This window comes from Schistocerca piceifrons, chromosome 8 (genome assembly GCF_021461385.2).
Source record: "Schistocerca piceifrons isolate TAMUIC-IGC-003096 chromosome 8, iqSchPice1.1, whole genome shotgun sequence".
Classification (NCBI taxonomy): Eukaryota; Metazoa; Arthropoda; class Insecta; order Orthoptera; family Acrididae; genus Schistocerca; species Schistocerca piceifrons.
In genome coordinates, this window is record NC_060145.1 from 13,765,397 (window position 1) to 13,788,271 (window position 22,875).

At 42.9% G+C, this 22,875-nt stretch overlaps 1 protein-coding gene and 1 pseudogene across 1 annotated transcript in view; both read left to right on the top strand.

Moving 5' to 3' along the window:
* The window catches only part of LOC124711449 (myrosinase 1-like), a 538,885-nt gene that overhangs the window by 397,112 nt on the left and 118,898 nt on the right, over positions 1-22,875 (top strand). The window contains exon 4 of the mRNA XM_047241532.1: positions 9,016-9,150. Within this exon, the coding sequence (XP_047097488.1) occupies positions 9,016-9,150 (135 nt within the window). The remainder of the gene's footprint in view (positions 1-9,015; positions 9,151-22,875) is intronic.
* Positions 295-411, top strand: LOC124712715 (annotated as a pseudogene).

The window sequence follows — 22,875 nt, forward strand, 5'->3', positions numbered from 1 at the left end:
CACATAGTTTATGTGATTTTAATTGTATATTACAGCACTGAGGATGGTCACTAAGTGACCGAATATCGATTTTGCGGTTAATAAAACAAAAAAAAAAAAAAAAAAATACTACCAATGCTGGCTCTCCTCCTAAGTACTTCTGAATACGATATCGGATAAGTGTGAATATTATCAATTATACTGATGTGTAACATAGTTTTTACAATAGGTCGTTTATGTAGTGCCATAAAAATCGACAATAACTAAAAAGTTACACCACATTTGTGATTATTTACTTTCCTAACGACCCAGCGGGGCAACGGCCTTACCGCAGTGGATACACCGGTTCCCGTGAGATCACCGAAGTTAAGCGCTGTTGGGCGTGGCTGGCGCTTGGATGGGTGACCATCCAGCCGCCATGTGCTGTTGCTATTTTTCGGGGTGCACTCAGCCTCGTGATGCCAATTGAGGAGCTACTCGACCGAATAGTAGTGGCTTCGGTCAAGAATACCATCGTAACGACCGGGACAGCGGTGTGCTGACCCCACGCCCCTTCTGTCCGCATCCTCCTTGAGGATGACACGGCGGTCGGATGGTCCCGGTAGGCCACTCGTGGCCTAAAGACGGAGTGCTTAATGACCCAGCGAGATACGAAAAGGTCAATTGCAGGACAGTTTATTTACAATTCTCTTGTAATGCACAGACATTTCCCGAGAAATGTCGTCGTTTTGCGTTAATAACAAAAAAATTGCTCGTAAACACCAGAAGACCTGACCTTTTACAAAAAGACGTCGTATATCTATCCAACAAAGCAGAGTTCTGTTTGCTACACTTTCTGCCATATCGGTGAATCTGGAACTTAGGAAAGCTAGACGAAATGTAATACCTACATTATTTAACGTAACAAATAAGTCATTACAACTGTATCTTAAGGGGAAATCACACAGACGTGACAATAAAACGTCAAAAGCAATAACACTGTTTCCCAACACAGGAGAAAGCATTTCCACAATTGTTGGTAAATCTGAGCAACAAACGGGAATATCTTCAACACATTCGCTTTTGAAGCAAAAGTAACTGCATTTACAGAAATATTTGTGTATTAGAAAGTCTAATGAAGAGTAAGAAAGGGCGATTCATTGCACTCCTACGATAATTACATCAGATAACAACAAAAATATATGTTTCTCACGCGTGAACTGTGTTTATATTCTCTTGCTTTACGGGGAATAAGACGCGTATATAAACATATTCTAAAGTATTTCTTCATGAATGACCTGCAGCTTATGTAATTGAAACAGTGTGATTCGGCTATTTTTACATGCATTTCGCAATAATTCATGTCCCTTGGTAACTCACTAACGCATTGAACGCAAAATTAACAACTATTCCGTTAATTAAGTAGAATATAATTAAAACAAACATTATGACTCATGCGACACTCTGCTTTCTCACCGCTTTGAGCGCTAGTGTCGCTCTGTCTGTCAAATGGTAACAACTTTCTCATCGGAGAGTGTGGTGAATATATTTACTAGACAGTGGTATTACCACTGTTTTCATTATTTTGATATCAAATACAATGGTTTTCCTTACAACTGAAGACAACGTAAGAGTTTCTGGGCACTGGAACACAATATGTCATCTTTCCACTCTTCGCTTCTTTCGAATTTTCTGACTGTGGAATCGGTCTGACGTTTATTCGACAAATATTCGTGCCATCACGAATGTAAAATTGTAGATCGCCAAATTCTTTACTTTGGTCGTCATAATTATCGCTTTGACCTCTGAGCTCGTTGATTCACCTCATACAGTATGATTATCTGTTGAGTGAGCATTCGGATGCTCAGAACGAAATTTTTGTCGTCACGCGACCATGATGCGGCATAAGATTTGTCTAGAAGCGCTCTGCAGACTCGGTGTCATGACATCGCTAGTACAGTCAGAAACCGTTCAAAACTACCGTGAATTTTGTACACTCATCCCATATCCATCTTAATAATTTGCATTCAGTATCTGGACTGAAGTTTGCTTAAACCTGTGAACAGCATTCCCATTGTTTGTGGCCAAGTGTCACACTCCCTCTTTTGTTTTGTTTTAGGAAATGAAAGGAAAGCCATCACTATTTTTACGTATTGTGTTGTATGTCGTCGTATCGCCGAATTTATGTTTTAATGCGTTATGTTACGGTAGCGTGCGAAATAGCTTCGTGGTACGTCAAAGTATGACGAAACACACCGAATTTGGAGCTACGGCATGCAGTAAGTTAGCTAGCTATTAGACATTCAAAATTTTTACGGACAAATTTTTTGCTTTTACTTTCAGCTATCGTGTTTGTAATTTTCGTTTAACGTTAAACAAACTAAAACATTTTGATATCTCACGTATGATTGGTTAAAGGTGCGCTTCCAATTGTTCAAGTGAACTGTTGTTTCCATGGTGTGCGCAATATTTGGACGACGAATCCAGCAGTCTTGGTCGGTCGGTGAAATATCGAACAAAAAATGGTTCAAATGGCTCTGAGCACTATGGGACTCAACTGCTGAGGTCATTAGTCCCCTAGAACTTAGAACTAGTTAAACCTAACTAACCTAAGCACATCACAAACATCCATGCCCGAGGCAGGATTCGAACCTGCGACGTAGTGGTCTTGCGGTTCCAGACTGCAGCGCCTTTAACCGCAAGGCCACTTCGGCCGGCAAATATCGAACAGAAAAAAAACGAACAGAAAAATGGAATCAACCAGTCTGCTGAAAACACGGAAGCACATAATTAAACTAGAATATTAATCGAACATAATGATTCCCCGCGTCGTAGATGGTAGTCGTATTGCTGTCTATTGTGGGTGCCTAAAAATAAACACAAAAGTTTAGAAATCTGCATAGCCCGGAGGTTATGACTCAGACTGTCATACGTAGATCTTTCTCGCAGGTGCACATTGATTTAAACGTATATAGATTCAACGGATTGGCTGCTATAACTCTTCAGCAAAACCGAAATTATCCAGCACTTGGCATAAATAATGGTCGTACAGTTGCGTAAAATTGCCCTACCCTTTTTTGCCTTCATTTCAGTGTGTCTCGCTGATTATCAAGATGATAGTGAATTACCGATGTCATTTGCATGAGGGCATTCAAAGCAATTTAAACTTTTGCTACACCGGGACTCGAACCCGGATTTCCTGCTTGACGCCAGCGGTCGCAGTGATCGCCCATCCGAGCCCCACTCACGGCCAGATCCATATTGGCAACTTGTCGCACACTACTTCCGTAGTGCCTGCCCCCCTATGCAACACAATTTTCCCATTTATAAGTTACGGGGTTTGTGCTGCTGCTATGCACTTGGCAGAATGCTGGTATTGCAAGCGAGAGCTGTTTGGTGACACATGATCTGGGGTGCAGAGAAACTTGTCGTATTGCTTTTATCCAAAATAATTACCTCTTTTATTCAAAATAGTTACCTCAGGAATCGTCCTTACATATATATACCACTCGTTTGTAAGCCATCAGGACGACACATCCAAATGTAATGATTACATAACCACAACACAAGAAATAAACATGGTTATTACAGACAGAGAACGAAATTAAAAACAGACCACAGACCATACATCAGTAGATGTGCTCCAACAAATTGCCACGATCCATAAGAGTACACACTGGGGATGCTTTTAAACCAAAATTAAAAACGTCTGTATTCACTGAAATAATTGTAAGCTGTGCATATTACGTATTAGCCAATTGCAGATTATGAGTTATACATTAAATGTTTGTACACAAATGTGATACGCACCACTTCTTTACGCACATGATGATGTTTCGAAAAGACGTCCTTTGACGACTACTCGCAAAAGGAAATGTAAGTAAAATTAAAAATAAATAAACTTATTTTGTGGCTCTCTGTCAGTGTGTGTTGCCGTTGATGCGCAGACTCTTAGTATTGTACGGTCGCAGTACATTCAGCAATGACCATTGTGTAGCCGCTTCATATTTGCAACACTGCCATTTATCAAGATGAATCGTGTGCAGTTCCAGTTCAAGTTGTTGGTGCACTATATTCCCAGTGAGGCATGTCTGATCCTGTATTCCGTTCTAGCCATACTAATGCAGTAGTCCATCACCTGCTTCACCGTCTCTGAAACATTGCCGCCGTATCCACATTTGCTATTTTCGACAGAGTTGTATCGACAGATTCATGTTTACAGCAAGAGTTACTGTTATTATTTTATGGTTAGGAAATACCACAAGAATCCTAGTAGTGAAAGGTTACCGCGGCGTCGATGAGTATTCATCCTCTACATTGCAAAAGTCAGGAAGCCCATAGGAGATCGTTGGACACGGGAAGTTGTTTCTACGTAGTTTCGTAGCTTCCTGCCAGGTCTGTCGTACGTGTATCCATAAAATTATCCTTAAAAAAAGGATTGTGCCGTCGACGGCAAGATCAGTAGAAACAGAGCACAAGCTCGCATTGGGAGATGGTGGGACAGCGCCCTTTCAAAGGCACCGCCCCATCACTCGCCTGAAGCTCTTTAGGAGACCCCAGAAAACCCAAGTGTGGGTGGCCACTGGCGGAGAGACACCGGCAGTAGGCGACCACAAGGTTGGGCGACCAGCACCTGCTGCCGCGTCACAACGTACAAGCGTTTAGGAGCTTCTGAGAAGCGATATGAAATGGGACGATTACTCAAATTCGGTAGCTGAAAAGGCGAAGACTTGGATGCGTCGGGAGGCTTCTGCGAAAGCGCAGTGCACGTTGAAAGGGAATCGCATACAAGACCGTAATGCGACTAGTTCTACAGTACTGTTGCAGTGTTCGAGTTCCTTATGAAGTAGACGTGGCAACGGACACCCAAAGACTTGACACTTACGATGCGAGGATAAATACACTCTCAGAGAGAGAAAAAACCGACGCACCACGAAGCAATTATCAGAATGGGACGAAAAGCGATAGACATGATGTACGTACACAGACATATTACAACAGTTCCAAAGAAATTGGATGATTTATTCAAAAGAAAGAGCTTCACAAATTCAGCAGGTCAATAACGCGTTGGTCCACCTTTGGGGCTTATGCCAGTAGTTAGTCGGCTTGGCATTGACTGACAGATTTCTTGGATGTCCTCGTGGGGAATATCGTGCGAAATTCTGTACAACCGACGTGATAGATCGTTAGAATCCCGAGCTGGTCGGAAGGTCCTGCTATAACGCTCCAAAAATTCTCAGTTTGGGACGGATTCTGTGACCTTGCTGGCCGCTTGGCGAGCACGAAGACAGGCAGTAGAGACTCTCGCCCTGTGGGGGCGGCCGTTATCTTGTTCAAATGTAAGCCCACGTTGGATTACCATGAAGGGCAACAGAGCGGGGCGTAGAATTTCTTCGACGTAGGGCCGTGCTGTTGGGGGTACAGCGGGTGACAACCAGAGGGGTTCCTGCGACGAAATTAAATGGCACCCCAGATCGTCACTCCTGGTCGTCGAACCGTGTAGCAGGCGACAGCTGGGCTGCTGTCCCACCTCTGTCCGGGGCGGCTCCAGACACATCTTCGGCCACGAATCTCATTGAGTGGAGTAAAATTGTCTTCAGTGAGTCCCGCTTCGAACTGAGTCCCGATGATCAGCAAAGACGTGTAGCTTAGCCTTGCTATTAGAAGGTGTACGCTTGATAACTCATCAAATAATGTACATGCAACATGATGAATGTCCTGCCTGTAATTCTTCAGTAGCAGCAGATGCGTTAAGTCGGTTATTTCCATATTGGTCGGTGGAAAGAGCCAGTGGTGTTCACAGGTTTACAGCACGACCGCCTGTCCTCACGCCGTTTGATTTCTTCGTCTGGCCTCGTGTACGGCGTGTGGCGTACAAGCTGGTTGCAGCGGGTGTGGTGTAAACGTCAGAGCTAATTACCGCTGCGTGTAAGGCGGCTACGACAGGTACCTCGACACCTGTTAGTTCGTCAGTCATGCGGCGAGTACGAAAGGCGCCTGATGCAAATTTTTCTCACTTTGGACATACTCTTGAAAAATTTCACCAACAGAAACTATCCGGCACATAATTGTGTCTTCATTTTTTGTTCACATCTTTGATTTCATTTATGTTACTCGTTATTTTAGTTTCCAATTTTTTTGCCGGTGTGCAGATGACGCAGAGTGTGTAAAAAAAAATAAATAAAGGAACGCAGAAAAAATTTGATTTTCATGTAAAAATATAAATTTTAGCTTCCACGCTCACACGTCGATCTCTAAGGGTGCAAAAACTGTCTTACCTTTAGCTTATTATTTTGTCACCAACGAGCATTCTTTTGTAAGAAGCAGAGATCCAGATGGATGTCTGATCATCTGCTGAACATTGCGGGAGATAAAGAACTGTATCATCCTCACGCCGGCTGGACGACTTTCCAGCGATGTAGGTGTTCTTAGGTACGAAACATGTTTAAGCCATCTGCAAATTCTGGCTCACAAGAATGACACTGCCTGTTAATTCGGCGGCCCAAGTTTACTTGGACAGTAGTGTTAACATTTCTGTGTCGCGGCCACTCAACGACTGCGACAACAGCACAAAAATCGCTGCTGCGCCAGTATTTTCAATCCAAGGTCTACAAAATAATTACGTCACTCAGTTTGTCTCATCAACTTCTGCAACTCTGGTGGCAAAAATAACATAGTTATGTTTGAAAGAAACGAAGTTGATATCTGTATCCGGTTATTAATGAAGCTATAAGAACATATTACTTACTCTTCTGTGAGCCTCTGGCCACTGTTTGTCTTGGTGAAAACAGATTGCAAATGCCTTTAACGGGGTGAAAGTAACTGTGGTGCCTCAGCTTTTGTGTGTGTGTGTGTGTGTGTGTGTGTGTGTGTGTGTGTGTGTGTGTGTGTGTGTGCGTGTGTGTGTGTGAGAGGGAGAGAGAGAGAGAGAGAGAGTGAGAGAGAGAGAGAGAGAGAGAGAGAGAGAGATTCCATAATTCTGGAACGCCAAGGTTGGTACACTTACTCATTAGTACCAGGAGATACTTACCGTGGGATTACGATACCCATAGTTCTTGGCTTTGTGGGGATGGGTCTGTGAAAGTTTTTGGCTGGTAAGCATAGCGCTGGAAGGCCTGGAGCAGTTTAAAGCAAACTACTTACCTTATAGACGTGCTGTCTGAAAAAAAAGCACTGTTTAGATACGACAAATCTAGCGTCATTAGGGATTGAAGTGTGGATGTGGAAGAGATGACAAGTGAAAGTGATGGAAAACTAGATATGTACACATTTTTACACTATTGGTGGATTTCACTGCTTTTCCTGTCTAGTATAAGTTGTAACGCTGGAATTGCACATCCTCCTATTTCCATCTACTGTACTACAATTTTTTTTCCTTATTTTGTTTCCTGATGACATGACATTTCTATGTCTTTATATATTGTCATTGTTTTACTATTTGTATATATATATATATATATATATATATATATATATATATATATATATATATATATATATTTATGCATTTACATCGATGTATAATTGGTTTGTTTTGTAAATACTATTTGTATTTTTACGCTGGGTCTTGCCTAGGGAAAACTATGCTATCGAACGAATACATCGATAGGTCGTGTGGAGAACCAAAGTGTTTAGGATCTTTGGTAGTGTTAACTCTGAAGCGTGGAGCGCGGGCAGAGAGAGTCTGGCTGGAGTAGGGCGGTGGAGCAGGTGCGTTGTTTGACGCTCCCGCGAGTTGCCGCGCTTTCGGGGCTTGGCAGCATGTAATTGCGCTCGACTTGCTATGATAGTTTCTGACACGGTATCGCGGACGGGAAGCATTAGCTGGCGCACATCTACAGCCCGTTTCGCCTGGTGACCGTGTCGAGAAGAAGGCGCGCCAACATCCAGCTTCTGCAACAGCGACGGCCGACAATGAGTGACTGTCGCCACCTCCTCGATCGACGACTTCAAACCTCCAATCAACCTACAAGGAAGACTGGAAGCACGTAAAGTCTTAGAACAGTATGGCAGACCTCAGCTTTTCAAACTGGTCCATTCGTGTCACCAAATTACAGCAACGTAGCATGAACCTTTGTTGCTCATTGTCCCAATTGCATTACCAAGCAGGGTCCCTTCCTTTTCCGGAATGAACCCGAGTGTCGTTGAAATTCAAACGCCAGCATTAAAGTAATATCATTCGATTTCACTGCTTTAATTGGAAAGTTCAGTTAAGGTATTCATAGCTGGCTACAATATTTAGATTACACAAGCACAAATTAAGAGTGCGAGTTTTGTTACCATATTTTAGCTTACCTGTGACTGCAGCTCAGCTTGGTACGTACTAAATTTTACTATTGTTAATTGTTCAGAATCATTTAATTCAAGTTCAAAGTTAAATCTCTTATTTCAAAATTGCGTGGATTCAAGTATCTTTTGAAATGATTGTTGAGGTAGCCCAAGACTAACCTTATTTTACTGAATTTCGTAGTGCTTCAGAAACAAAGTTTACTATTAATTTCAGTCACTAAATTAACTTTCGATTTTCCGGTTTTATTAATTCTTGTGCTAAATTAAGTCAGAGTGTAGCGAAATTTATTACTTCTGACAAACTTTCAGTTTTCACACAACACGTGTCAACCTTCAGTTGCCACGCTTCTAGTGCTAATTACATGTGTAATAACCTTTCTTTTTCAGTTACTATAGTAATTTTCCATAGGACTGGCACCGTAATTTCCCCCAAATCTCAAATATCTAATTGACGCCAATTAATTGTTAACGTAACGGCCGCACATTTACTTTCTTTATTAACTTTACCCCTTTTCAAAATTAATTTCCACCAATTTCATTTGCATTTTTCCTTTCATCAAGATGTAACCATTTCCTCCCTCTTTACCGACAAATTAACTTCGGTGACGATTGCTTTTCCCAAATTTCCATTAAGTGCACGCGGTTTAATTTTTCACTGTCATTAAGGTCGAAAAGAGAGGGGGAGGTTACAAAGTCTCGTGTAATAAACTAGATACGAATAAACAGTAACGCCTCTGACCGCTTGTGTCCGTTTTCTTTTCGCTTCAGTTTGACTTCTACCGCTTCTCCATCTCCTGGTCACGAATTCTGCCGCGCGGCACCGTCGACTACGTCAACGAGGAAGGCCTCTGGTACTACAACCGCCTCCTCACGGAGCTGATGGCGCACAGGATAACGCCCGTGGTGAGTCGGCCGCTTCTGGCGCGGGCTGTCTTCGTCCATTTCCCCTTCCCCTCATGTCTGAACTTGAGCCCTGTTATATTGTTATTGGATATTCAGATTTTGTCGTACTATTCTAATGATAAACTCCAATAAGCCATATAACCTATGTGTCGCTAAACGTTTTGATCTACATCTACATGGATACTCTGCAAGTCACATTTAGGTGCCTGACAGAGGGTTCATCTAACCACCTTCACAATTCTCTATTACTCCAATCTCGTATAGTGCGCCGAAAGAATGAACACCTATACCTTTCCGGGCGAGCTCTGATTTCCCTTATTTTATATAGGTGATCCTTCCTTCCTATGTAGGTCGGTGTCAACAAAATACTTTCGCATTCGGAGGAGAAAGTTGGTGATTGTAATTTGGTGAGAAGATTTCGTCGCAACGAAAAACGCCTTTCTTTTAATGATGTCCAGCCCAAATCCTGTATCATTTCTGTGACTCGCTCTCCCATATTTCGCAATAGTACAAAACGTGCTGCCTTTCTTTGGACTTTTTCCATGTACTCCGATCTGCTACATTTTCTAAGTGTCCTGCCAATAAAACACAGTCTTTGCTTAGCCTTCCCCACAACATTTTCTATGTGTTCCTTCCAATTTAAGTCGTTCGTAATTGTAATTCCTTGGTATTTAGTTGAATTTACGGCTTTTAGATTAGACTGATTTATCGTGTGCCGGCCGCGGTGACCGTGCGGTTCTGGCGCTGCAATCCGGAACCGCGGGACTGCTACGGTCGCAGGTTCGAATCCTGCCTCGGGCATGGGTGTATGTGATGTCCTTAGGTTAGTTAGGTTTAAGTAGTTCTAAGTTCTAGGGGACTTATGACCTAAGATGTTGAGTCCCATAGTGCTCAGAGCCATTTGAACCATTTTGATTTATCGTGTAACCGAAATTTAATGAGTTCCTTTTAGCACTCATTGGGATGACCTCACACGTTTCGTTATCTAGGGTCAACTGCCACTTTTCGCATCATTCAGATATCTTTTCTAAGTCGTTTTGCAGTTTGTTTTGATTTTCTCATGACTTTATTAGTCGATAAATGACAGCGTCATCTTCAAACAACCTAAGACGGCTGCTCAGATTGTCCCCCAAATCGTTTATATAGATATGGAACAGCAGAAGGCCTATAACACTACCTTGGGGAGAACCAGAAATCACTTATGTTTTACTTGATAACTTTCCGTCAATTACTACTAACTGTGACCTCTCTGACAGGAAATCACTAATCCAGTCACATAACTGAGACGATATTCCGTCAGCACGCAATTTCACTATAAGCCGCTCGTGTGGTACAGTGTCCAAAGCCTTCCGGAAATCCAGAAATACGTAATCGATCTGAAATCCCTTGTCAATAGCACTCACCACTTCATGTGAATAAAGGGCTGGTTGTGTTTCACAGGAACGATGTTTTCTAAACCCATTTTATTACAGTAATATATAAAAATTTGAAGGAAACAAACATTTTGAGATTTTTCCCCTTATATATATATATATATATATGTGTGTGTGTGTGTGTGTGTGTGTGTGTGTGTGTGTGTGTATTAAAAAATTTGGTACCTAAAAACACACTCATATTGTAGAATTCAACGTTGTGTCAAGATACATTTGTATAGTGTTTCCGTGTTTATTATGTATAAACCAGATGGCGTTCCAGTAGTTATATAAAAAAACTTCAGTATCGAATGTAAAGTTGCGTCAAAATTTCAAAGCAATCCTTGAAGAACTTTCGGAGGCTAAAGAGTCTGAAAAAACTAGAATCTACTTTTTTACTTTTGTAGAAACTGTAAATGTTCCTAATCGCAAATCTCCAAAAGTTTTTGACCAAATGTTTTGAAATTTGTATACTAACTTGAATTGGAATACGCGTGTGCTTGTATACACCTGTTTTAATAAGTGTAATACATTTTTTCAAATTTAATTGTAGGGAAACGTTGTCAGAAAAAATCATAAAAATCATATATCAATAAAAAATAAAAAACGCGTACCTAACAACACGGCTCTATTAGAGTGCAACGTTATGGCAAAATTTCAACGCATTCGGTCAAGAACTTTCTGAGTTACCCAATTTTGGACAAACCAACAATTACATTTTTAGAATGAAATTTTCATAAAAATTATTTAAAAACAGTTACAGTGATTGAGACCTCCACAGCGGTTCAGGCGCCATCGCCGTCATCTAGAGGTGCAAACTGTGATGATGGCCCGTAATTAAAAGGCCGAAACCGGTCTGAAGTTAACATCGGCTGCGATCAACACTGCTTTTAAATAATTTTATAAAAATATAGGTCGCTGTTCTCTAACAACGTTATGTAAAATTATGAATGAAATTTTGACTCTGCAGCGGAGTGTGCGCTGGTGTGGAACTTCCTGGCAGAGAGTCGCACGCGGGACCTTTGCCGTAAGTGGGCAAGTGCTCTACCATCTGAGCTACTACTGGCGGATGTAAAGCTATGAGAACGACTCTTGACTCGTGCTTAGTTAGCTGAGTTGGTAGAGCACTGTTTTTTCTTCAACGTACGCTCAAAAGTTACTTGAAAATAATGTGTAATTCTTTCGTTTACGCGAAAATAAATACAACGTGTATGTTTATGGCACTTCAACCAACTTCTATCTAATATTTCCCGATTCTCCGTATTATCTGGATTTCTATATTCGGATGAGATACGGTTCCAGATAGTCCGGATAAGGGAGCTTCCATTTTATTTGCCCATTTTACTTGACTTCCATGTTGCTGTCACCTGTGACTGGCTTTGACCATTTCGTCATGACCTCTTCGAACACGATAGCTTAGATTTTCAAATGGCAGCAGCACACACCAACAGCTGAAAGCTATATTATTGTTGTCACGGGCTTAGTGGGGGCGCAAAGGTGTCATGTAAAATTAAAAAAAAATCGGTGTACTTCTTCGTGAGGGCAGTTTCCTCAAAATATATGTGGCTGGAAAGTCTGTGCGCTGACGTACAAACTGTGTTTTGCCCTTCTCTGCAGAGAAAGTTCTACTGTTATGAGCCGTAAATTATTCATTGTAGAATCAGTGTAATAAAACTTAACAAATGTTAGTAATACAACCAGTTAGGAATAAAATCGGTGTAAAATAACTAAAAAATGTTAGTAATGCCACCAATATTCACCGCGTCATGTTAATTTTGATGCTTCACAGTACGGACATTGTTTTGACGCTTGTTTCCAGTAAAAGTGGTGTAACGCGACATTGCCTGTCGGAGGGTTGAGTTAATTTCTCGCCAGTTAGGTCGGCTTTACGGCTAGGGAAACAAACGCATACGCCATCATCCCACTTATGGTAGTGTCACGACAGGCCGTCATCGATAATTCACGAGCGGGTATTGTTGCGTAATGTAACAAGCTCCGTCTCACCGTCTGCACTAGACCACAAACTGCGCAGTTATCTGTTGCCAGCAGACGCAGTTTGTGGTATTATTGTTTACTTTAGCTCAGTATACGTACCATGAAAAACGTTCACGAAAAACCGATTATCAAGAAATAATACTGTAGTTGCGAAAATATCCTATGTAATTTAATAACCTTTTTCTTCTTTTAACACAAATTAAAAATCGTTCACTACGAAAAGCTTTTGCTTTTCGGACGAAATCATGCACCTGCTTTCTGGAGACGCGACTGCCCCCTGCTTTCTTAGTGTTTTTTGCCAAAGTAAAGTAACTAAACTATATCGCCGCTTCTCTCTACTAAAACAAAACAAAAAAAAAAAAAAAAAAAAAAATTCAGTTTTCGGATTTGTTGTACAGTTGTCAAACTAGATGAAGGAAGAGTCAAATTAAGTGAATTTTGTGTCAAAGTCATTTCATGGTGTTTTTTGATTTTAAATGCAGCTACCTAAAATATTTTATTTTTTATGCGCAACATCAAAAAAGTAATCTTTAAACATTGTAAAACTGTACTATAGTATCACTAGATGACTTTGTTGCACTGGATGCTGATGTCTGCAGATTGCCGATTATGAAAACAAATATATTTGAGCTCAAAACATCGAATCGATGGCTAATTTCGGGATAAAAATTGCAGTTCGTACCTTTACTACATCAGATATGCAGTTCATCATCAGAAGTATGCACAGCTACTTACATGCGCATTTGAATTGCAAAATAAATAAAACAATGGACGATATGGAAAGAACTGCGGAAAATTTGTTGCTGGAGAAGACATTACAAAAAATAATAACAGCTTACACTGCAGTATAGCACAGTGACGAAGTACTGTGCTCGTACAGTACGAAGAAGTAGGGTGCCTGTACATTAAAAGCGTGCATAAATACAGTATAACTAAGTACAGTGCCCATACAGTACAGTGTAGAGTGATACAGTGATCATAAGTACAGTATGATAAGTACAGTGTCTGTCCAGTACTATACAATGGAATACAATGCCTGTACAGTACAGTAGAGTATAGTATGGTATGGTGTAAAACGGTGTTCATACAGTATAACAGTGTACAGCAGCTGTGCAGCACAACTAAATGAAAAACATTGCTCGTACAGCACAGCGCAGTGCAGTAGAACACATGCACAATACAATGTAGCAGAATAAAGTGCCTGTACGGTATAGTGAAACACAGTGCTAGTATGATACACAACACTATAGCACAGACAGCGCATGTTTAGTATGGTATAATGTAGCACAGTGCCTGTACAGTGCATCAGAATGAAGTACAGTAACTGTACAGTAAAAGTTAATGCAGTACAGTTCCCACACAGTACGATATAGTCCAAAATTCGTGCACAGTACAGCATACTGCAAAATAAAGCCCATACAGTAGAGTAGAGTACAGTACAGTCGTTAAAGTGCCCAAACAGTGACCATACAGTACAGTACAGTAAAGTGTAATACAGACCCTGCACAGTACAGTATAGTGCCCATACTGCACAATTTAGTGTATTACTGTGCTTGTTCAGCACATTATAAGAAAGTACAGTGCTGACACAGTAGAGTATCCTGCAATACAGTGCCAGCACAGTACAGTACAGTGTCCATATAGTGCAGTATAGCACAGAGCGATGCAGTGGCCATACATTACAATGTAGTTAAGTCAGGAGTCCATACATTACGTTACATTACATTACAGTACAATGCAGTACAATATAACACGATACAGTACAGCATAGCACAGTACAGTGGCCATACAGTACAGTAGAAGGAGGTACAGTGCCTGTACGATAGAGCAGAATGAACTACAGTATAAAAAAATACAGCGCCTGTACTGTACAGTATAATGCAGTGCAGTACCTTTGCAGCACAATGTGTCAAAGTACAGTAGCTGTGCAGTTCAGTATGGTATGGCATAGTGCCTGTGCAGGACACTATAGTACAAATGCTCATACAGTGTAGTATAGTACAGTGGAGGGCTCATAGAGTACAGCATAGTGCAATACTGTGCCTGTTCAGCACATTATAGAGCAATGCCGTTCCCATATAGTACAGTATCATCTCAGTGTCAAACTGGAAATGCATGCCACTCAGCAGTATTTCCATTTGTGGAAAGAGGAAGGAGTCCACTGGGTCAAATGCCAGGAGAATATGTGAGGACGTTGGGAGGGGGGGGGGGGGGGGAGATAGTGAGAAATAGTTTGATAGCCCAAAGAAGCAGCGTGTGTAACTGTGTTCTGTGCAGATTGGACGGAGCTGTTCTCATGGGAAAAAGAAGGAAAAAAAAACTGTTGGGTAGTTTCCTGCGATGCTTCATCTAGACAGCTGTCTGTCACCTCGTTGTGAGATTTCTGTGCTATGCTCTTATGATGGTTTGCCCTGTTACAAGTATTATCTGATAGCCCCACTCTGTGGCAATTCCAACAAATCTCAGCGTCACCCTACATGACGATGATTGGGTCTTCATCTTTTTCGGCAGTTGCGAATCCAAGCATTCCAAATGCTTGTTTTCTCCTCTGTCTTAAGATCTTTACGGTACAGCTAGTGGTCGTCGGAGGTGACTAAGGGGCTGAAGGATTCACCTAGACTGGCCAGACACGGCTGCCGAAGTTCGGCGGGCTTCTTTAGGGGGAGGGGGGGGTTGACCAGTTGCGGAATCCTACTGGGGTGCCCTCTGTCACGGTCAGAGCGGCGTGCAACGCGCTGGAAACCAACCCCTGTCCGGGTTTCGCTTTTTGCACAGCGGCTTCGATTGTCAGATGCCAGTCGTCGACGTCGAGGACACCCCCCCCCCCTCCCCCTCTCCACGTTACTCGCGTCCTGCCCACTTCCGCCAACTCAATACTGTCTGTTGCACAGCGTCGCTATCCATCAGTCTCAGTAAACGGGTTACTGTATACAGTACTCCACTTTATGAAAGGATTGCGCCATCGCGTTTTTTGGTCATCTAGCTGCGCGGTACGGTACTGTGGTGCAGGGATTTCAGTGTTTACGAGGGATGAAGACACGTATCTGCAAATAAACAAACAATTGCTTACTTAACTTTATTATTTCCTGTTGATAATTAGAACTTCCTCTACTCCTCACACACTAAGATGACAAATCTACGGGACCTACAACATAATGAAGCCAGTGGTTCTAATGATAAAGTTCAGCAACTGCGTTTTGTTAAGCGCCGTGGAATCTTCAAGGAGTAAAACGGATCTTCAACAACAACAACAACAGCGGAAATCTGTGAGGTATCGGAAATTCTTACTCACCTCTTTGACATAACTTCAAAAACCATTTACCGAAACATTAGAAATGGATATTGTGGTGTCACCGCCAGACACCACACTTGCTAGGTGGTAGTTTTAAATCGGCCGCGGTCCATTAGTACATGTCGGACCCGCGTGTCGCCACTGTGTGATCGCAGACCGAGCGCCACCACAAGGCAGGTCTCGAGATACGGACTAGCACTCGCCCCAGTTGTACGGACGTACGGACGACGTAGTTAGCGATGCACACTGACGAAGCCTCGCTCATTTGCAGAGCAGATAGTTTGAATAGCCTTCAGCTAAGTCAATGGCTACGACCTAGCAAGGCGCCATTAGTAACATTTCATGTATCTAAAGAGTCTCACTTGTATCGCCACAATCTCCAGATGTACCAAAAGGATGGATTAAAGTTAAGTATTCCAGAAGCTACGTACTTTTCTTTATAGCATTCATTACGTATCCTGTTTCAGACCTCACGCCATCCTGCTTTAGCTTAGCGCGTGCCTTTCGGCTTCCTCTCATTGTGTCTAGGCTGTCTTGTCTAGACACAACAGATATGATATTGTATTTCCTGTGTTGTTAAGAAGAATGGTGCATGCACGCATGCATGGCCAAAGGAGCAGCCACTGCAGCGACTACAGTCGTTATGAAATACATGAATTCGCAGTTGCGAATACGACCAACCGTCATCTGTATAAGGAAATAATGGCAGTGAAAATTTGTGCCGACCGGGACTCGAACCCGCATTTCCCGCTTTACTGTCCGTGAACGAGTGACGGCCAGGCCCAAACTTCCGTATGTCGCCGTTCCAGCGTCACACAACCTGTACTCGGACACGCATTACGTGATTCCCGTTCAGGAGAGGCCATTTTAATTGAAAATATATGGTATCGGCGTATAAATACCATGTTTCAGTGCCTCTGTTGTTAAAAAGAACGAGGCAATGTTTCTTCGGACGTGTCCTCCCTCGTACGCGAATTAAATTATGTGTCTACCGAGTACAAGTTCGGTGATAATTTTCACAATCCTTACACTGACAGCGATATCTCCAAGACATCAATCATTACATCACTAAACAGTCTGAACATTTCTTTCGGAATTTATTCTACAGTTGTGTTCCACCTCCATTTAGGAAACATAAATTCCTTTTACCTCATTTTTGTGGCCCAGACGTACATCAGCACATCGGGACCGTCCTCAGTGGCTCCTTGTTTTACTGAAAATCTGAAAATATAAACGAATTAGCAACTATCTATCATAATATTGATACATTCCATCCTGGATTTTCCATTGTTTGAAAATACAAAAGCATTTTTATGAGATTTTTAGATGTAAGCATTTTGTTAAAGAACTATCTTGAATTTTATATTGAGATTCGTCCTCAGGAGTTACTGTTGGGTTGGTTGGCGAATGCCTAGCTAAACGCTGAAATAATAAGTCTTTGGTTTGCGATGATCTGAAAGTAAAGTGGGAAGGTTAGTTTTCTAAAACAGGTGGAACTCAGTCATACATATTTTTTTGGAAACGCGCACGCTTTTGAGGTATCGAATCCACAGCGCAGAAAACCTTCTAACCAGTCCGTAAATTCGTCAGTAGAGGTCTACTGATTTCTGTTTAATTCGCATAAGAAGGCGTATTCTTTTGCGCGCTCAACAAATCCCGATCCGTTTTAAAAGTAGTCTTCCCGTTTCGTATTATCTTTTCTTGGATGAGGCTCACAACCACTTAACTACCAAAACAATGATATCTTTTTCTTAAGGATTTTTAATTTTGTTTTTGTTCTCTTACGACTTTTGTGTTTCAAGAGGTACTGGAAAAGGCACAACATGCGACGATTTTTGACACCTCTGGGTTAATAAAGTCACTCGCTCAGAAGTTTTCGCTGCCATTACGGTGCACCGTCCCTTCCGCGTGCGCTCCTACATTACATTACAGAGAACAAAGCGAGCGTCCCGCCATTCCCTGAAGACCAGGGGATGCAATCGATAGAGACAGCCAGCCAGCCAGCCAGACAGCCAGCCAGGTAGCTAGTTCTCCCTCCCTCCCTTCACATGTCGTCCCTTTCTTCTCAGAATTATGCTCCTTCGCAAGCCCCCTCGATTGGTCAGATACAGTATTTATGCTTATAAATACACATATCCATATTAAAACAGTAGGCGTAAATAGCGACTCGATGCACTACTTTCTAAAATACACTACTGGCCATTAAAATTGCTACACCAAGAAGAAATACAGATGATAAACGGGAATTCAGTGGACAAATATATTATGCTAGAGCTGACATGTGATTACATTTTCCCGCAATTTAGGTGCATACATCCTGAGAAATCAGTCCCCAGAACAACCACCTCCGGCCGTAATAACGGCCTTGATACGCCTGGGCATTGAGTCAAACACCTTGGATGGCGTGTACAGGTACAGCTGCCCATGCAACTTCAACACGATACCACAGTTCATCGTGAGTAGTGACTGGCATATTGTGACGAGCCAGTTGCTCCGCCACCATTGACTAGACGTTTTCAATTGGTGAGAGATCTGGAGAATGTGCTGGAGAGGGCAGCAGTCCAACATTTTCTGTATACAGAAAGGCCCGTACAAGAACTGCAACATGCGGTCGTGCATTATCCTGCTGAAATGTGGGGTTTCCCAGGGATCAAATGAAGGGTAGAGCTACGGGTCGTAACACATCTGAAATGTAACGTCCACTGTTCTAAGTGCCGTCAGTGCGAACAAGAGGTGACCAAGACGTGTAACCAATGGCACCCCATACCATCACGTTGGGTGATATGCCAGTATGGCGATGACGAATACACGCTTCCAATGTGCATTCACCGCGATGTGATCAAACACGGATGCGACCATCATGATGCTGTAAACATAACCTGGATTCATCCGAAAAAATGACGTTTTGCCATTCGTGCACCCAGGTTCGTCGTCGAGTAGACCATCGCAGGCGCTCCTGTCTGTCATGCAGCGTCAAGGGTAACCACAGCCATGGTCTCTGAGCTGATAGTCCATGCTGCTGCAAACGTCGTCGAGCTGTTCGTGCGGATGGTGGTTGTCCTGCAAACGTCCCCATCTGCTGACTCAGGGATAGAGACGTGGCTGCACGATCCGTTTCAGCCATGCGGATAAGATGCCTGTCATCTCGACTGCTGGTGTTACGAGGCCGTTGGGATCCAGCACGGCGTTCCGTATTACCCCCGTGAACCCACCGAGTCCATATTCTGATAACAGTCATTGAATCTCGACCAACGCCAGCAGAAATGGCGCGATACGATAAACCGGAATCGCGATAGGCTAGAATCAGACCTTTATCGAAGTCGGAAACGTGATGGTACGAATTTCTCCTCCTTACACGAGGCATCACAACAACGTTTCATCAGGCAACGCCGGTCAACTGCTGTTTGTATATGAGAAATCGGTTGGAAACTTTCCTCATGTCAGCACGTTGCAGGTGTCGCCACCGGCGCCAACCTTGTGTGAATGCTCTGAAAAGCTAATCATTTGCATGTCACAGGATCTTCTTCCTGTCGGTTAAATTTCGCGTCTGTAGCACGTCATCTTCGTGGTGTAGCAATTTTAATAGCCAGTAGTGTATTTTTTGGGGACAATGGTGAAAAAGTACACACGGACTTCAGATTGTCGTGGTCCTTTATTTCATTGTTTGGCAAATAGCTGAGTTCGCCCCCTTGAATGTTATCAAGGTGTGTCACCTACAGGGTGTCGTATTCCACACATCAGTGTCGGGAGACAAGGAGGGTGCAATGGCCGCCCTATTAAGAGTTTCACACGATCCTATTATGTATCGGCAGAGCTGTGACTGATGCGTCGAAGTGCACATGTAAAACTGTTTTATCACAGTGCTAGCATACGTGACACATTAAAGGAGGTCAGAGTGACAACACACATGGCGTGGTCGGCGGCTGACATTCAGACAGGACGCGTCTCAGCCTCTACTAGGAACGCCATCAGATGTCGCTTTCCACCCTCCCCCACCCAAACCGCCTCTCCTCCTTCCTTCAACCCTAACGTATGGACTATGACGTGCTGTAGGCATTAACAGTTTTAACTGTGATATACATGATGGCTATCATTTCGCTACTGAGACCAGTGTAGACGGAAAACTATTTACCGTGCAGGTACCCAACTTTATACCCCTTATGCTCAGACTCCGCTGCAGGATCTCCGTTGTTAATACTGTTAGTGTCACGTCTTGCCGTCAGGCGGCCGTACTGATACGGGGACGTAGGGTTGAAACGCGAGCAGCAGTGTGCGATACAGCTGCAGACAGTCAGCATGGGTTAGTTACATGTTCCGTAGGCCATCTGAACGATTCTTTTATCGAAATGACGTGTATGAGTCAGTTTACAGGATATGTGTACATGACTTGTGTTAACGTTGCTAACGCATTGTTTTTTATTCCTACTCATGCCTCTACACTTAAAAACTAGATGTTTATTTTTTCCTTTTTTGCTGGTTGTCAGTTTTTAAATAGAAATTCGCCCATGAAACAGAAGGAGCTGACCAGGAGAAACGATTTTGTGTTACCTTCAACACTTGCAGCGCAGTGCTACCTTGGGGTTGATTGGGTTGTTTTGGGGGGAAGAGACCAAACAACGAGGTAATCGGTCTTATCGGATTAGGGAAGGATGGGGAAGGAAGTCGGCCGTGCCCTTTCAAAGGAACCATCCCAGCATTTGCCTGGAGAGATTTAGGGAAATCACGGAAAACCTAAATCAGGATGGCCGGACGCGGGATTGAACCGTTGTCCTCCCGAATGCGAGTCCAGTGTGCTACCGCAGTGCTACCTGTCTGGTATCTATCTTCTGGTATGGTGAAAACCACAAATTTTTGTTGCGTCATGCTCCTTTCTGGACCACTGAAATTTTCCTTCAGTGTCGTAGAAGTGGACATCACTTCGCTTATCAAATTAAGATGGGTTATTTATGACGAATTTCATTAGCGAATATAAGTATTTTGATGGTGCAGTTAAGATTTCCAACTTCTTGAAGAAATACGTAGATGACAAGTGGACGTGAACACCACGTATTATTCTTACTGCTCGCTTTTCCGGAATTAATACTTTCTTTCTAAATAGTGTGTTACTCCAAAAACTATTCCTTACGTCTTTACTGAGTAGAAATATGCAAAATGTGTCAGGAGGTTGGCCTGCCGTTGTAGCCGATCGGTTCTAGGCGCTTCAGTCTGGAACCGCGCGACCGCTACGGTCGCACGTCCGAATCCTGCCTCGGGCATGGATGTGCGTGATGCCCTTAGGTTAGTTAGGTTTAAGTAGTTCTAAGTTCTAGGGGACTCATGACCTCAGATGTGAAGTCTCATAATGCTCAGAGCCATCTGACCCATTTTGTCAGGAGGCTGCTTCATTTGTTACCAAGACAAGCAATTACATGAAGAACAAAAGTAGCTCAGAACTGATTGACACACGCAGCAATAATGCTTCTTCCAGTTCAGGTTTTCATAAGAACAAACACCCAAAAATCTGACGCATTTCGCCCTACTTACTGACTCTTGTTCATGTGCTGCATCAATTGTTGGTATGACTGTTAGTTGTACAGAAGTGAATATTCTGTGACTTCCCAAATTACAGGGATGGTCCATTTTCAGAGAAACACTGAATAATTCCTTGTAAAATGTCATTAACAGTCTCTTCTCTTGCTTTCTCTCTCATGGAGTTTATCATATTGCTGGCATCACCTGCAAAAACTGCTAGTTTCTGTTGATGAATCTTAAGTGGAAGGCTATGCACATATATAAGGAAAAGAAATGGATCCATAACTGAATCCTGTGGGAGACCCTTTGTGGTTTCTCCCAAGTCACTAAAATTTTCTATTTTTCCAAGATTGTCTGATTTATTTTGCACAACTTTCTGAATTCTGTTTGTTAAGTGTGATGCAAACCAGTTTTGTGTAAAGCCACCAATTCCGTAAAAGCTGTTTTGTGGAAACAACAGCAATAGCTTCACGATTCTCGACGCGTTTAAACAATACTGAGGGGTGCTCTTTCCGCAGCGGGGTTCAAGGACGTGATTTGGAAGTTGGAATTAACTGCGAACTGCTTCTGGGAGAGGCCGACGGCCAACTGGGCTACAAATCGTTGAACGAGCTGTTATTGCCGTGGTTGAGAATACTGGACGCAACGTGCGATATTCAAGCAGTACACGAACTGTGTCACGACACTTGGACATTCCGTGGCGCACCGTTCGAAAAGTGCTGCAAACAACATTGAGAAATGGAATCTGTACGAACCTCACACTCCTCACGAGCTTCTGCCACGTGACGCATACGCTCGAGTAGTCTTCGTTCTTACATTTCTTGCAAGGGTTGACGTTTAGCCACATGTGGCTTCGGAACATTTTGTGCAGTGATGAAGCACACTGAAAGAACAATGAGGTAGCGAACACTCACAACTGCCGCATTTGGAGTTCGTCGCCAGCAACGAACGTTCATGAAGTTCTCCTCCATAGTGGACGCGTCACTGTGCGGAGTGGTCTCACGGCACAGTTCACTATTGGTCCATTTTTTTTTTTCAGGAAGTCTGAGCCCAAAGACCAAGCATGTGCAGCGTGCACGGCACATGCTACTGTGGTCTGTTTCGCCAACAAATGATACCTGCTCTAAGGGGAGAGGAAATTGGAAATGTGTGGTAAGGTCTTATGGGACCAAACTGCTGAAGTCATCGGTCCCTAAGCTTACATACTGCTTAATCTAACAAACTAACTTACGCTAAGGACAACACACACACACACCCATGCCCGAGGGAGGACTCGAACCTCCGACGGCGGAAGCCGCGCTGACCGTGACAAGACGCCAAGACCGCGCGGCTACCCCGCGTAGCGTAAGGGAGACTGCTGCACTGCACTCAACTATTATGATGCACGATGCAGCTTGCAAGATCCCCTCGCTTCTAAACTGATATTGTTATTATTCGGCTTATCCGCGATCATAGCTAACACTTGGTTCAAGAAACATAAAAGAAGGTTGTATACCTGGAAGAATCCTGGAGATA